General features: G+C 39.2%; 1 protein-coding gene across 16 annotated transcripts in view; it reads left to right on the top strand.

Moving 5' to 3' along the window:
• HEATR5A (HEAT repeat containing 5A) overlaps positions 1 to 16,316 on the top strand; it is a 147,906-nt gene that overhangs the window by 64,528 nt on the left and 67,062 nt on the right. For all 16 annotated transcript variants that reach the window (XM_051822142.3, XM_070053791.2, XM_070053794.2 and 13 more), the window contains 5 exons: positions 1,103 to 1,255; positions 2,885 to 2,984; positions 7,048 to 7,157; positions 12,650 to 12,813; positions 13,655 to 13,830. In XM_051822142.3, the coding sequence (XP_051678102.2) occupies positions 1,103 to 1,255; positions 2,885 to 2,984; positions 7,048 to 7,157; positions 12,650 to 12,813; positions 13,655 to 13,830 (703 nt within the window). The remainder of the gene's footprint in view (positions 1 to 1,102; positions 1,256 to 2,884; positions 2,985 to 7,047; positions 7,158 to 12,649; positions 12,814 to 13,654; positions 13,831 to 16,316) is intronic.

Consider the following 16,316-nt stretch of genomic DNA (forward strand, 5'->3'; position numbering starts at 1 on the left):
TCTGGTATGGGATGCAAGAGTCCCAAGTGGTATCTTACCCACCAGGCCAAAGGCCCACTTCTAAAAAGTATTCTGTCCAAATATTTCGTATCTGATTTTTTACCTGAAACAAGATGCTCTTAGAAGTTAGTGTTAGGAGGTCTTCAAAGAAGGAGGTACCTTTCTCTGAAGGGAGGAGAGAACTTCCACTTTTGACTATGACCTTGTCTAAATAAGATAAGAGTTGGTGAACTCAAAAGGCTTCCATAGCCTTGCAAACTCATGACTGGAGCATAGGGAGATTACTGATGCCATAAACAGGAGTGTCAATTTGTAAAGTCAACAGCAGGAGTTACTGTGCACTTACTCCTCATGTAGGATCTCTGTCCTTAATGTGCTGTACATTGTGATTTAATGCTATAACGAGTACTCAAACAGTATTTTTCACTTTGTGTTTCTTTGTGGGTGCAAACTGATGAAATCTTTACTTAATGTATACTAAACTGATCTTCTGTATATAAAGAAAATTGAAAATGAATCTTGATAAGAATGGAAGGGGAGAGAGAGTGGGAAAGGGGAGGGTTGCGGGTGGGAGGGAAGTCATTGGAGGGGGGGAGCCAATGTAATCCATAAGCTGTACTTTGGAAATCTATATTCATTAAATAAAAGTAAAAAAAAAAAAAAAGAAGTTAGTGTTAGGGATCAGAAATCAAATTTTCTTTGTTAAGATTCTTACCTTGCACTTCTGTGTGATGTTACAGTTTTTTGAAGTACTTTAAGATACATTCTATCAAAAATACATTGGATTACTTGAATATGAAAAAACCCTTGGAAACAAGTGGTGCAGATGATACTAGCTTCATTTTATAGACTGGAGAAACTGAGTTCAGAGTGAACACAGCACTGGAAGAGTTTATACCAGTGTCCAAGTACTCCAGCACTTTGAAATAGTAATTCATTCAGTAGTAGTCTAGTTTAGAACCAGAAGATGAAAAAAGGCACAAAGTACGGTGGTTGTGAGTCACAATATTTCTATTAAGAGGGAAGCTCCTGCCTAATAATAAATACCGTTTTAAAGAGTAACCAGTTTGAGTTTACAAGTGACAAGTTGAATAAATTACAGGTCCTGCAGTTGTCAGTCATCACCTTGCCCGAGTTCTGCTGTTGTGGAAGTGTGTCTTTCCAGCATCTCCAAAAGATCTAGAAACGGAAAAGAGCCGAGGAGATTCATTTACATGGCAGGTGACGCTGGAAGGACGAGCTGGTGCACTCTGTGGTAGGTTGAGTTTGGTCTTTTCTCTCCCTTGCCTTTGTTTTTTTTTCTCCATCCTTTGAGTTTACAGGTACAATACTTTTCAATTAATGGAAGGGGAGAAAATCTGCCTCTTGTGATTTTTATCACTGAACATGATTTGTTGGTAACCAAAGTATGATCTACTGAACCAAACTTGAGGGTTTGTTTTAGTAATTGCAGCCCAGTTGAAAATGTATGTTTTATTAAATGCAGTCCATTTGGCCGGCACCACGGCTCAATAGCTAATCCTTCGCCTGCGGTGCCGGCACACCAGGTTCTAGTCCCGGTCGGGGTGCCGGATTCTGTCCCGGTTGCCCCTCTTCCAGGCCAGCTCTCTGCTATGGCCCAGGAGTGCAGTGGAAGATGGCCCAAGTGCTTGGGCCCTGCACCTGCATGGGAGACCAGGATAAGTACCTGATTCCTGCCATCGGATCAGCGCGGTGCACCAGCCACAGCGCACTGGCCGTGGTGGCCATTGGAGGATGAACCAGTGGCAAAAGGGAAGACCTTTCTCTCTGTCTCTCTCTCTCTCACTGTCCACTCTGCCTGTCCAAAAAAAAAAAAAAAAAAAAAGCAATCCAGTTGAAAACTGTCAAGATTGCTTTTATTAAGTAGATATTCATTCTTCTTTTTAGAAATATTAGGGTTTGATTTAATTTGCATTGATTTAGCACAGTTCTCATTTAGTCTGTACATATATATACATTAAAGTTGTACCCTTTGATAATAAATAGACTGTTAAAATAGGATTCTACATGAAAATTTGAATTAAGGATGAGATTTCTGAAAAGATACAGAAGCATTATACTGGTTTTGTTTGTTTACTTGTGACTTTAAAAAATTAACTTATTTTTATTTTTATCTTTTTAAAAGATTTATTTATTTATTTGAGAGGCAGAGTTGCAGAGAGGTTTTCCATTCATTGGTTCACTCCCCAAGTGGCCACAGTGGCCAGAGCTGGGCCAATCCAAAGCCAGCAGCCAGGAGTTTCTTCCAGGTCTCCCACATGGGCACAGGGTCCCAAGCACTTCGGCCATTTTCTACTGCTTTGCCAGGCCATCAGCAGGCAGCTGGATTGGAAGTGAAACAGCTGGGACTTGAACCAGTGCCCATATGAGATGCAGTCACCGCAGGCAAATGCTTCACCGACTATGCTACCATGCCAGCCCCTTTGATTCTGATCTTGAGAATCAGTCTAACTTTAAAATAATTGTTTCATAATATTCCTTGGAGAAGATTCTTTGTTTCAGATAGCATCTGTATAAACTTAACATGCATATTCAAAAATTGTGGTTCTGCAGAAGTAGTGTAGAACTGGCATACTTGATAGTATAAGCTAATTTTGTTTTTACTTAATGAGCTCAAGGACTGGTGAAAACTGTTTCACAGCAGCATTTTGTTAATCTGGTTGTTGGCCTCTTTTAGTAATTCTCAGGAGACTTTGTTTAATATGATTAGGAATGGAATACACTAGCTTCCTTTTGATGCCAGAGTTTCATGAGTTTTTTGTTTTCGCACATTCTTTATCCTTTACTAATGCTGTACCATACTCTAGTGTTCTTTTTATTGTTGATTACACTATGCCTGGTAAAAGTTTGTTCTCTTTTTCAGCTATCAAGAGCTTTGTTTCCTACTGTGGTGATCTCCTCACTGAGGAAGTAATACAGCGTCTTCTTCCGCCAATTCCTTGTGCTGTGGATTTGCTAACTCAGTAAGGATTGGCTATTTAGGTTTGATAAGATTTTCTAAGAGTGACGAGTTACCCTTTGATTGTGTGAAATTCCTTATGTACATTAATAGGGCAAATTTCTGTGATTCTGAATGGTTTTCCTTTTGCAGAGCAATGCAATTCTGTGAATTTGGAGTTTTCTCTTAGGCTAGGATCTTGAAAGAAAAACATCAATATGAAAGGAAGCTTATTTATGAATAATATGCCTTCCTACAGGCAGTTTTAAAATGAATTAAGTATTAATACTGTTAACCTTTTCAGGTGTACATTCTATTGGGTTGTTAGTGCTAGTCTGTGTTCATAAAAACCAGGTGCTTTGTTAAGTTAGTTTTTTGTTTATATTTTCATAAGTTTGAGTTATGCATATATGGTAAGAAAACAGAGAAAAGACAATATATATTATGAGTACATATAATTTCCAAATTAATGTATAGAGAAAGTGTCCCAAAAGTGTTTAATGATGTAATGTTTTGTATATACAGAGGACTTATAAAATGTGGCTATAAATGAACACCTGTGAGTCCAATACAACTAAAGCAGGGGCTGGCAAGTGTTTTCTGTACGGGTCCAGGTATTAAATATTTTATGCTTTATGGCTCCTCAACTCTATCAGTATAGCTCAGAAGTAGTTATAGATAACGTGTATGGACTGTGGTCCAATAAACTTTTGTTTTATGATTTGTTTTATTTATTTGAAAGGCAGATTTAGAGAGAGAGAGGGTGAAACAGAGAGATTTTCCATCTGTAGTCTCACTCTCCAAATGGCTGCAAAGGCCAGGGCTGGGCCAGGCTGAAGTTAAGAGCCTGGAACTGCATCTGGGCCTCCCACATGGGTAGCAGGGGTGCAAGTACTTGAGCTATCACCTGGTGCCTCTGAGGGTGTGCTTTAGCAGAAGGCTGCAATTGGAAGCAGAGCTGGATGTTGAACCCAGGCACTACAACATGGGATGTGAGCACCCAAGAGGTATCTTAATTACTATACCAAACATCTACCCTGACTTCCTTTCTTTTTTTATTTTTTTAAGATATATTTATTTATTTGAAAGTCAGAGTTACAGAGAGGGGGTGGGGAGGGAGTCTTCCATCCTCTGGTTCAATCCCCAATTGGCTGCAGTGGCCGGAGCTGTTCAGAACTGAAGCCAGGAGCCAGGAGTTTCTTCTGGGTCTCCCGTGCGGGTTCAGGGGTACAAGGAATTGGGCCATCTTGTACTGCTGTCCCAGGCCATGGCAGAGAGCTGGATGAGAAGTCGAGCAGCCAGGACTTGAACCAGCACCCATATGGGATGCCAGCACTGCAGGCAGCGGCTTTACCTGTTATGCCACAGTGCTGGCCCTTGTTTTTTTAATTTGAAAAGCAGTGTTACAGAGGGGGAGAGAGAGGGAGAGATACAGTGTGTGTGTGTGAGAGAGAGAGAGTGCTTCCATCCACTGGTTCACTCCCCAAATGGCTGCAATGATGAGGGCTGTACCAGGCTAAAGCCAGGAGCCAAGAGCTTTCTCCTGGTCTTCCATGTGGGTGGCAGGGGCCCAAACACTTGGGCCATCTTCCATTGTTTTTCCTAGGTGCATTAGCAGGGAGCTGAATCAGAATTGATTGGACTAACCAGCTTTACTTGCTACACCACAACGCTGAACCTTTATGTGTGTTTTAACCTATTTTTCTTCCATGTTATTTGTCCTTTTTTTATAATTATAGAAATTTTTATATCCTTTTGATACTATTCTTTTCCTTTTTATTTATTAAAAATATTTTCTAGTTTTTTAATTAATGTTCTTAATTTAAATTTATCAGTCTTCAACTGTTCCCTCCCCCCAACCGAAACCTTTTATTTAAGGAATTCAAACTTCATACATTTCATGATTACAACTTTAGGAACATGATGATTCTTCCCACCGTACCTGCCCTCCTACCCACTCTCCTACCCCTCTCTTCCTCCTCCCTCTCCTAAGGCACCAGTGAGTTCAGTGACTGTTGAAGGCTTAGCCCCTACATCCAAGGTGGTCCTTGTTGTTATATTCTTCAGAGAGAAGGAACACACCTCACAGAAGGGGCCAGACTCCCTCCATTGTGCCCTTTTGTTGTGACAACTTGTTGTGATAATCCTTTTGGAAAGGCAAAGCCTTCATGACCTAATCACTTCCTCAAAAACCCCACTTCCCAACAGTGTAAGCATTAAAAAATAAATTCTTCTGCGTCTCTGGCACTGTGGTATAGAGGGCTGAGCCTCCACCTGCAGTGTCAGCATCCTTTATGGGATGCTTTTATATAGTCCTGGCTGTTCCTCTTCTGATCCAGCTCTCTGCTATGGCCTGGGAAAGCAGTAGAAGATATCTCAAGTGCTTGGGCACATGCACTGGCATGGGAGACCTGGAGGAAGCTCTTAGCTCCTGGCTCCTGGCTTTGGATTGGCCTGGCTCCAACCTTTGTGGCATTTGGAGAGTGAACAAGCAATGAAAGACTGACCTCTCTCTCTGTCTCTGCCTCTCTGTAACTCTGCCTTTCAAATAAATAAATAAATCTCTTTTAAAAAAAATGTTTTTTCCACAGTATTTGCCAAGTTGAATGAGATGAAATAGATCCAGTATTTTAAAAAAGAATTCTATTTTAGAAACTGGAAAATAGTACATGGTAGTTTTCTAGAAAATACACATGAATAAACATTGCCAGAATTTCTTTTTTACTTTTTTTAAATTTCTTTGAAAGGATTTCAGAGTGAGAGAATGAGGGAGATATCCTCCATTTGCTTATTCACACCCCAAATGACCACTATAGCCATGGCTGGGCCTGGTTGAAGCTAGAAGCCCAGAACTCCATCCTGGTCTTCTACTTGGGGACCCAAGTACCTGAGCCATCACCTGTTGCCTCCCAGAGTGTACTTTAGGAGGAAACTGAAACAGAGAGATGAGCCAGGATTTGAACCAAGTACTCTGATATGGGATGTTGGCATCCCAGGTGGATCTTAACATTTGAGTAAAGCACATATCCCCAAACTTGTGTTTTTGTTTTTTTTTTTTGTTTTTTTTTTTTTGTTTTTTTTTTTTTTGTTTTTTTTTTTTTTTTTGACAGGCAGAGTGGACAGTGAGAGAGAGAGAGAGAGAGAAAGGTCTTCCTTTGCCGTTGGTTCACCCTCCAATGGCTGCCGTGGCCGGCGCGCTGCGGCCGGCGCACCGCGCTGATCCGATGGCAGGAGCCAGGAGCCAGGTGCTTTTCCTGGTCTCCCATGGGGTGCAGGGCCCAAGCACTTGGGCCATCCTCCACTGCACTCCCTGGCCACAGCAGAGGGCTGGCCTGGAAGAGGGGCCACCGGGACAGAATCCGGCGCCCCAACCGGGACTAGAACCCGGTGTGCCGGCGCCGCTAGGCGGAGGATTAGCCTAGTCAGCCGCGGCGCCGGCCCCCAAACTTGTTTTTTGACACAGTTGGAAACCTTAGAATTTAGAAACAGTTTCATGTTCTGGATTTTAGAAATCTAAACTGCCTATAAATTTTCTTATGACGCATGATAGAATGATTTCCACCTGTGATACTTGTAATTCCTGTTATATCTTATAATAGCACCTTATTAATTGTTCATATAGGGGCATAGTGGGTAAAGCTGGTACTGGCAGGTTCAAGTCCCAGCTGCTCCACTTCAGATTCAGCTCCCTGCTAATGTGCCTGGGAAAGCAGCAGAGGATGGCCCAAGTGCTTGGGCCTCTGTACCCATGTGGGAAAATAGGAAGAAGCTTCTGGCTCCTGGTTTCAGATGGGCCCAGGTCTGGCTGTTGTGGCCACTTGAGGAGTGAATCAGTGGCTGGAAGATCTGTCTCTCTCTGTTTCTCTGTTTCTCTCTCTCTGGATCTCTGGATCTCTGGATCTCTTCTTTCTCTCTCTCTGGATCTCTGCCTTTCAAATAAATAAAATAAATCTTAAAAAAAAAAGCATATATAATAGCACTAATGTTCATTAATGTTATGTATAGCTAACATGTTTATATGTCAACCTTTTTGATATTTGTACATTGTTATATTACTTACACACTTAAGATACTTTTTTCATTTTAAGGCTTTCTTCAATATTAAAAACATATGGAACTCCTTTGAAAATGCCATCAATAGTTTATAGACAAAGGCTTTATGAACTACTGATTGTATTACCTCCTGAAACCTATGAAGGTATGTGCCATAGACCAGACTCATCATTTGTGGCTAAGACAGTACCTGGAAAATAATAGACAGTCACTTGTTAAATGCTTGCATTAGATAACTACAGTAGCAGTTATCTAGTGCCTTGTTTACAAGAGGCTTGGGGAAGTTAATCTTAATGTGCATGTTTGCCATTTTGTAGTAAATAAAATATATTCTTTTAAAAGCCTTCTTCATGTTTTCTTCTTTCTGGAATAAAGTTCCAGCCTGCTCTGTGGGGGAGAGAGAGTCACAGACTGATTTGGGGTCTGCTCCAGGATTTTGTACAGGATGTATAATATAAGTCATTATAAATTTGGCCATTCATTGTTTTCTTCAAGAGTGATTATCTGTTCTAAACCTCCTTCTTTTATTCTGTTCTTTACCCTGCTCAGATAAAAGTTTAATATTAAACCACTAAAATGTGATTGATTTTGTAAGGTTTAAATGTTTTTGCTCTTGTAATCTCAAAGATGACTTTGGGTTACTAAAATTCTGCATTTCATAAAATAAACTTGACCCTACTTTAAAATTAATCCTAGAGTATTAAATGTAATTTGAAGTATAGTTTTACTGCAGTTGTGTAATTTAGAATGCTTTTTCTAGGAAGTAAACACTGGAAACTCTTTTAGGGGAACTTGTATTTTTTTTTTTAGTTTTGATAATTCTGAGCAGCTATACTAAGTTGAATGTGACTTTAAATATATTTTTTATAAAAAACTGCATTTATTTGCTTTTATACTTTTGCAAATAAGCAGTTATATTATATACCATATTAGTTCAAAATATTAACTTATGACTTCTTATCTTGATCTTTATCATTATGTAATTGTTTTTTTCACATCAACTCTGTTTCACAAATACAGTAAACTGTTCATTATACAGTAAGTATTTAATGTATGTGTACTTTTAAAGAAATGGGAAAAAAAACATTGCTCTTTCTCATAAACCATATCAAAAGAATTCTGTACTAGTCACTGTTATAGAAATTTTATATATCCTTTCTCATTTATTACAAGTTATTACAACAAGCTAGTTATATTTTCCTCATTTTATGAATAAAGACTTAGATTACAAAGCCAACTTAAGGACACATATTCAGTAAATAGTAGAATGTAGATTAAAACAGGTTTGTATTATGCTGTGCTGCCTCTCCTCTTAAGTTATAAATAACTTAATAGAGGCCTAATAAACAGTCATAGTTCAGTGATAGATATGTATTATTCTGTGCTATCTCTCAATACAGAAATTACCTGTAAAAGCTATAAGCTCAGCAGTAAAAAGCTAAGAGATGATTTATTGGGTTGCACTGCTCAGGTAACTATTAGGTTGTGGCAAGAACAGTTCCTATTGAACTTTTACTATGGTATTTATTTTCAAATTACACATAAAAAATAGACTTTTTTTTTCAAGACTTTTTGAGTTAACACTTGAGATATCAAGAATAGCAACTGAAGATCTGCAATGTATCTTTTGATATTTGTAGATGATAATTTAAGTCTACTCTTGAAGAACTTGAATTCAGGCAAGGAGAATAAGTCTAGTTAATTTTTTTTACTTATATTTTCTCAGATTGGAGTTTGGGAATGCAATCAGGAGTTCTGAAATACACATGTATATCTTAAATTAGTTTCAGGGTGTTCATTAAGAAAAAATCAGAATTTCATATGAACTTCTTAAAAAAATTAAACCTAAATTTACCATTTGTCTTTTTCAAGTATATCTACTTTTCTGATATGAACTGAAGAAAAATAATTTATAGAAAAATGAATATTTAGCTGTATTGATGCTTTTTTGTTTTAACCAAAATTAATAATTTGCTAATTAGTGAGTTTTTTAAAACTCATCTTTACCAATTTAATGATAGAAGTAAGCATTTTTTCCTTGAAGATTTTGAATTTGAAAGAAATTACTTTGTATTTGATTTATATAATGTATATGGAGCATAATAGTCACAACCTTACCATTAAAATGTCAATTTCCATTTTACGTCACATAGCTCATAATAACCTACAGTAGTTTCTAAGATGAAAGAAAATAGTAGTCTTTAAACTTATTCATCTTTATTAATTTGGAAAATATGATTGTTAACAAAAGTTTTACAGTTCTGATCATACAGTGGCTCGAGTGTCTGTCACAAAACTGGTTTATAGGGCATAGTAAGAATTTGCTTTAGTTACAATGAGAGTATTTCAGAATTTAAATCACTTTTCTTTGTGGTTACCAAGTAGATGCAGACTTTTGTCTAAACAATGACTTAGTTTTGCGAAGGTTGTGACATAAAAATTAAGTTCTTAGTTTCTATTTGCTACTTTAATTTTGACATGGAACGCCTTTGAGTATTTTAATATTCTTCACACTGAAAGTAGCTCCTCATTACCACCAGAAAATTAATGATGAGCTCCTACTAAAAGCATATTTGCATTTCAAAATCTAGTCATCTTGAAGTGCTTTGTCCAGGGACATTAGGCAAGTAGACCTCTTTAACTTAGAAATAAGAGACTTCCCATTACTTTCACACTTAGCTGTAGGACTAAACATACCTTGCATACTGTAACCAGCAAAATTGTTTTGCTGAATATCATGCTGGTAATGAAACTTAAAGGCACTTACTTCAGCAGCTCTCATTTGCTTCATGAAGTCTTCACTGATCCCAGTCCACCCTCCTCAGCTCCTGTCTGTAATTTCTCCTGTCTCTAAACTGAATGATACTTTCATTTCTGTAGGAGTTAGGTTAATTTCCACTTTCATATTTATGTGTATTTGTATCCCATATTTTACGACTCTTGAAGATTAAATATAATAAAAATATTTTCTCTGCAGCTTTTTAAATACAATTTGAATCAATGAAGGCTTGAAAATAGTGCTTAAAACCTTAAGTTCTAGAGCTCGACTGAGTTTCAGTCTGTCTGCTATTTAATTGTTGTGTGGTCTCCAGCAAGTAACTCAGTTCCAGTTTCTTCATCTATGAAAAGATAATACTAACTCCCCCTCATGAGTTTATTACCAGGGTTATATGTAAAGCTATTAAGTCTTCAATAAATATTTGTTGTTACTACTACTGATATATAGAAAAGTATGGGGGCCGGTGCTGTGGCACACTGGGTTAATCCTCCGCCTATGGCGTTGGCATCCCATATGGGCGCAGGTTCTAGTCCCGGTTGCTCCTTTTCTAGTCCAGCTCTCTGCTGTGGCCCAGGAGGGCAGTGGAGGATGGCCCAAGTGCTTGGGCCCCTGCACCCGCTTGGGAGACCAGGAGGGGGCACCTGGCTCCTGGCTTCGGATCGGTGTAGTTCCGGCCGTGGCGGCCATTTGGGGAGTGAACCAACGGCAGGAAGACCTTTCTCTCTCTCTCTCTCACTGTCTAACTCTGTAAAATAAAAAAAAAAAAAAAAGAAAAGAAGGATGGTAGGTAAACCTTTCCTGACTTATTCTTACTGCTTTTTTTTTTAAATATTAACTGCCATTTTCATTAAAAAAGATTTATTTATGTATTTGAAAGAGTTTCAGAGGGAGAGGGGAAGACAGAGAGAGAGAGAGAGAGAGAGAGAGAGAGAGAGGTCTTCCATCCACTGGTTCACTTCTGAGATGGCCACAATGGACAGGGCTGGGCCAGACTGAAGCCAGGAGCCAGGAACTTCTTCCCAGGGCAGAGGCCCAAGTACTTGGGCCATCTTTTGCTGTTTTTCCCAGGTTTTTTTTTTTTTTTTTTTTTTTTTTGACAGGCAGAGTGGACAGTGAGAGAGAGACAGAGAGAAAGGTCTTCCTTTGCCATTGGTTCACCCTCCAATGGCCGCCGCGGCTGGCGCGCGGCGGCCGGCGCACCGCGCTGATCCGATGGCAGGAGCCAGGAGCCAGGTGCTTTTCCTGGTCTCCCATGGGGTGCAGGGCCCAAGCACCTGGGCCATCCTCCACTGCACTCCCTGGCCACAGCAGAGAGCTGGCCTGGAAGAGGGACAACCGGGACAGAATCCGGCGCCCCGACCGGGACTAGAACCCGGTGTGCCGGCGCCGCTAGGCGGAGGATTAGCCTAGTGAGCTGCGGCGCCGGCCTTGTTTTTCCCAGGTTATTAGCAGGGAGTTGAATTGAAATTGGAGAAGCACAGACTAACTGATACCTGTATGGAACGCCGTGTCACGGATGATGACTTTACCTGCTATGCCACAACGACAGCCGCCTCCTACCACTTCTAATAGGTAGACATCATTCCGGTCCTCATTTTGTCCTAAGCTATTGCTCAAGCACTTGCAAAAATCAACATTTCTCCAAGGCTGATTTTACTCATTCTTGTAGTATTTTATATTACCAATGGGAAAAGCCATTTTATCTATATGGATAAAATAATCCATCAGAAATTAGGATAAAACATCTTTGAAATGATAATTTAGTCAGTATAAGTGGACCAAATTTTCAAAATGTATAGATAAGACAGACAACTGTAAGTTGTTTCATTACTTTGCAAGAGCTAATACTACCTTTGAACTTAGTCTTTTCCCCAAAACAAAAATGAACCCGCTCTGGATGCAACTACAGATTTATCAAAAACATTAAGCAGGTGTTAGACTATACCAGGGGGCTGTAATTATAAAAATCCAGACTGTGGAAGTTCTGTGGAACAAATGACCTTGTTTCTTCTAGTAAATTACAAGGTGTGGGGGGAAAACAGGAGAGTAAAAAATTGAAACAGATTTAAGATATATCAACTAGCTGTAATGTGTGGATCTTATATTATGACTCAAACAGAAGCAGAGAAAAATGGCATTTCTGAGACAATTGAAAATTTGAATCCGGAATGGTATTTGATGTTTTGTTTTCTTAAGCATTGATTATGATAGTTAGATTATATTTAAAATATCCGTGTGCATAATATCAGTGATATGCAATGAAGTATTTATGGATGAAATAATACACTCTTAAGGGGTTGCATCAAAATAAAATGAGGAATGGTAGGATAGTGAATTGGGGTTATGGGTGAAACAAGATGGTTCCAATTCGTGAAGATGAGAGATGAAAAAATGTCAGGTGAGATATATGGATCATAATACTATTACATTTCCTCTTGTGCATGTTTTAATTTTCTAAAACAAAAATATATTTTTTTACAAAATTTTTCAGACTTTTCAACAAGTATAATTACCTTGCTTTTGTATACATTTTTAAAAATCTATTTTTGTACCTCATGTCATGGTAAGTGGTAGTAGTGTTTACTCAGTATTATAAGGTATATCTTTACACATACTTGTGTGTGTGTGTGTGTGTGTGTGTGTATTTAGGATTCATTCTTAAACCTTCTGACCAGCAACATATGGCTGAGCCAATATTTGTAGGACAGTTTCCAGGGATGAGAAATATAGTCTTTGATCATGATATATAAAAATGGCCAGTGTGTAGATTAAAGCTCACTCTTGGTTTTTGTTTGTTTGTTTGTTTGTTTACCTCCTAGAAATACATTGCTAATTGCTCTTTTTCTTTGACTCAATAGGACACCTCTGTGTCATACTCAAAGAACTGGCTGCTGACCTGACTGCCTCTGATATCCAGGTGGCGGCGTCTACATTTTTACTTCCTCCACTCTGTCATCAGGATGATCTTCTGATATTAAGTCCTTTACTACAAGAAACTGACCATAGATTTATTGAAGAACAGGTATGAGCATGCAAAAATAATTCGTGGGGACAGGCATTGGGCACAGTGTTTAAGATGCAGGTTGGGATATCTGCGTCCCATATTAGCGCCTGGGTTTCATTCCCAGCTCCCTCCTGGTTCCAGCTTCCTGTCATTTAGCACTCTAGGAGGCAGCAGATGATGACTCAGGTAGTTGAGCCCTTGCCATTCACGTGGGAGAGCCACATTGAGTTTCTGCTTGCCAGCTTTGAATTTGGTCCAGCCCTAGCCAGCGTGGGCATTTGAAGGGTGAACCAGCTGATGATGGAAGCTCTGTCTCTCTCTCTCTCTCACTCTCACTAGTTTAGCCTCTCAGATAAATTTTTAAAAATAACTAAAATCTAAAAAAAATATTTCTTGGATAGATCCATTTTGTGAACAGCAGTTTTAAAACCTTGTATGCCAAGGTGGGCATTGTGTCACGGCAGGTTAAGCCTCTGCTTGGTATGCCGCATCCTGTGTGGGAGTGCCAGTTTGAGTCCCAGCTGCTGTGTTTCCAATCAAGCTTTCTGATAATGCATCCTGGGAGCCAGCATATGATGGCTCAAGTACTTGGGTTCCTGTTACTCACAAGGGAGACCTGAAATGGAGTTTCAGGTTCTGTCTTTGACCTGGCTCACCCCTGACTGTTGCAGGCATTTGGGTATTGAACCAGCAGGTGGAAGATCTGTCTTGCCTGCTCTCTCACGCTTCCTGTCTTTCAAATAGATGAAAAAATAAGATTTTAAAAAGTAAGGTGGAGTCTATTTCCCCTCCCCTTGAATTGAATAAGACTCTTACAAATAAATAAATAAAACTTTATATGCCTTTTTTTTCTTTTTAGCTGCTGCTTGGTAATGGCATTGCTTGTGGAAGTCTCGAATATGACCCTTACTCTATTTATGAGAAAGATATAGATGGAGATTCTGTGCCTAAACCTCTACCTCCAACATTATCAGTTATTAGCTCTGCAGCCAAGCTCTTTGGGATTGTTTGTGCTCATGTGGGAGAAGCTCAAAGGTAAAGATCTTGAATAGTTCTCTTATCCTGAAATATGTGTAATTGATTCAGTGAGTGCATAATAGAGAACTAGTAGGTAAGAAGAAGGTTGTCAGAAGATCTTAATGGAAAAGATTTCTTAGAAGTGACAGGTGAAGGTAATATTTAATAAATGATTAAATGCCTAAAACCATTAGTCACTATTGTGGATACTGTGTCTACAGTTAGTTTATCATCTAGATGAAAAATACAAATGAAAAGATCAGTAATGACGTAAGAACATTGCTTTTTGAGCAACTGTCACTAAAAAGAACAAAAGAAACCCAGAAAACACTGCTGTGCTTAAAACAGGTCTCATAGGGGTTGGTGCCTTGGTGCACTGGGTTAATCCTCGGCCTGTGGCGCCGGCATCCCATATGGGCGCTGGTTCTAGTCCCGATTGCTCCTCTTCCAGTCCAGCTCTCTGCTATCACCTGGGATACCAGTAGAAGATGGCCCAAGTGCTTGGACCCGTGCACCTGCATGGGAGACCAGGAAGAAGCACCTGGCTCCTAGCTTCGGATCGGCGCAGCTCTGTCTGTTGTGGGCCATTTGGGGAGTGAACCAACAGAAGGAAGACCTTTCTTTCTGTCTCTCTCACTGTCTGGAACTCTACCTATCAAATAAATAAATAAAATCTTAGAAAAAAAAACAAAAAAAAAAAACAGGTCTCATAGGCTTTCTTATCTTGGAAACTTTACGGACCCATTATAGGTCTCCAGGGATTGTTCTTCAGTTGGGCCAATTTCAAAATGTTGATTTTACCAGTTCACTGAAAATGAACTTTGGAGCACATACCTAAAAAAAGGAGGGATAACTATGTCACATAATGGATATCATAAATTAGTTTGTGGTAAGCATTTCACAATGTATATATACATCAAAACAGGTTGTGTACCCTAAATATATATCATTTTTATTTGCTAATTATACAAGATGAAGAACATTAAATAAAATAGTATGTAGTGATTTCTATCTTACGCTGTTATATGAGAAAAAATAAATACAAAAAATTGAACTCTGGTTTTGAAAAACCAAAGACTAATGATTTGTCATTGAGAGTGATAGTTCCTTAATTGATTCTCAGAGATCAGAATCCACTATCCTAGAAATTCTGTTATTATCTGAGATACAAAATGCGAAGTAAATCTCTCCAATAAGCTCTTCTAATTAATAGTTGACAAATTATTATTATTCACATTCATTCATATTTCCTTCCTTATGCTATGTATTTGACCAGATCATACCTTTTTTTTATATCATTTTATCCAGTGAACTTTAAAATATGTTCAGTTTTTCTCCTCACATACGCAAAAGTAATGAGTATTCAAGGGAGGGGAGGTGTTCTTTGTTTTAATTAAAACGTTAACAATCAATAAAAGCAAAACCTGTTACTCTGTTTAGATTCTAACTGAATAAAAATAATAAGCAGTAGAGATTTTTAAAGGAAGTGGTCTGGCAGGATTCCAGATACAGAAAGTAGGTTGTAAGCAACTATCAGCAGTCTCCAGTGGGTGTCGTTAGAGGACCAGAAGAATAGGAAAGTTAATAATTTCTTCTTATCCCATATGATTCCTATTTATGGCAGGCCCTTTTACTGTGGTCATTATTTTTGCAATTTTAAAGAAGAAAGGTCTGAGTTAAGGTCTCTATATTTAACAATTGAATATGTCAGAGGATTTTGTTATTATTGCTTAACATATTTAAACAGTTTAAAAGAAATCTTTTCGCCAGTGCCGTGGCTCAATAGGCTAATCCTCCGCCTTGCGGCGCAGGCACACTGGGTTCTAGTCCCGGTCAGGGCGCCAGATTCTGTCCCAGTTGCCCCTCTTCCAGTCCAGCTCTCTGCTATGGCCTGGGAGTGCAGTGGAGGATGGCCCAAGTGCTTGGGCCCTGCATCTGCATGGGAGACCAGGAGAAGCACCTAGCTCCTGGCTTCGGATCAGCGCGGTGCGCTGGCTGCAGCAGCCATTGGAGGGCGAACCAACAGCAAAAGGAAGACCTTTCTCTCTGTCTCTCTCTCACTGTCCACTCTGCCTGTCAAAAAAAAAAAAAAAAAAAAGGAAAAAAAGAAATCTTTTGTAGTTTGAGATTGTCATAAGTTTGGAAATAAGTTTGTTATGTATTATTTATGAATTTGAAGATGAAATTAATTTGTCTTAAAATTAGTTGATAAAATAACTAGGATTTTTTTTTTTAGGTGTGGTTCTTTTTTTGTTTTTTGTTTTTTTTTTTTGACAGAGTGGACAGTGAGAGATAGAGACAGGGAGAAAGGTCTTCCTTTTGCCATTGGTTCACCCTCCAATGGCCGCTGCAGCTGGTGCACTGCACTGATCCGGCAGGAGCCAGGTGCTTCTCCTGGTCTCCCATGGGGTGCAGGGCCCAAGCACTTGGGCCATCCTCCACTGCACTCCCTGGCCACAGCAGAGAGCTGGCCTGGAAGAGGGGCAACTGGGACAGAGTCCGGC

This window comes from Oryctolagus cuniculus, chromosome 12, assembly GCF_051225735.1.
Source record: "Oryctolagus cuniculus isolate XC-2025 breed Fujian yellow rabbit chromosome 12, ASM5122573v1, whole genome shotgun sequence".
NCBI lineage: Eukaryota > Metazoa > Chordata > Mammalia > Lagomorpha > Leporidae > Oryctolagus > Oryctolagus cuniculus.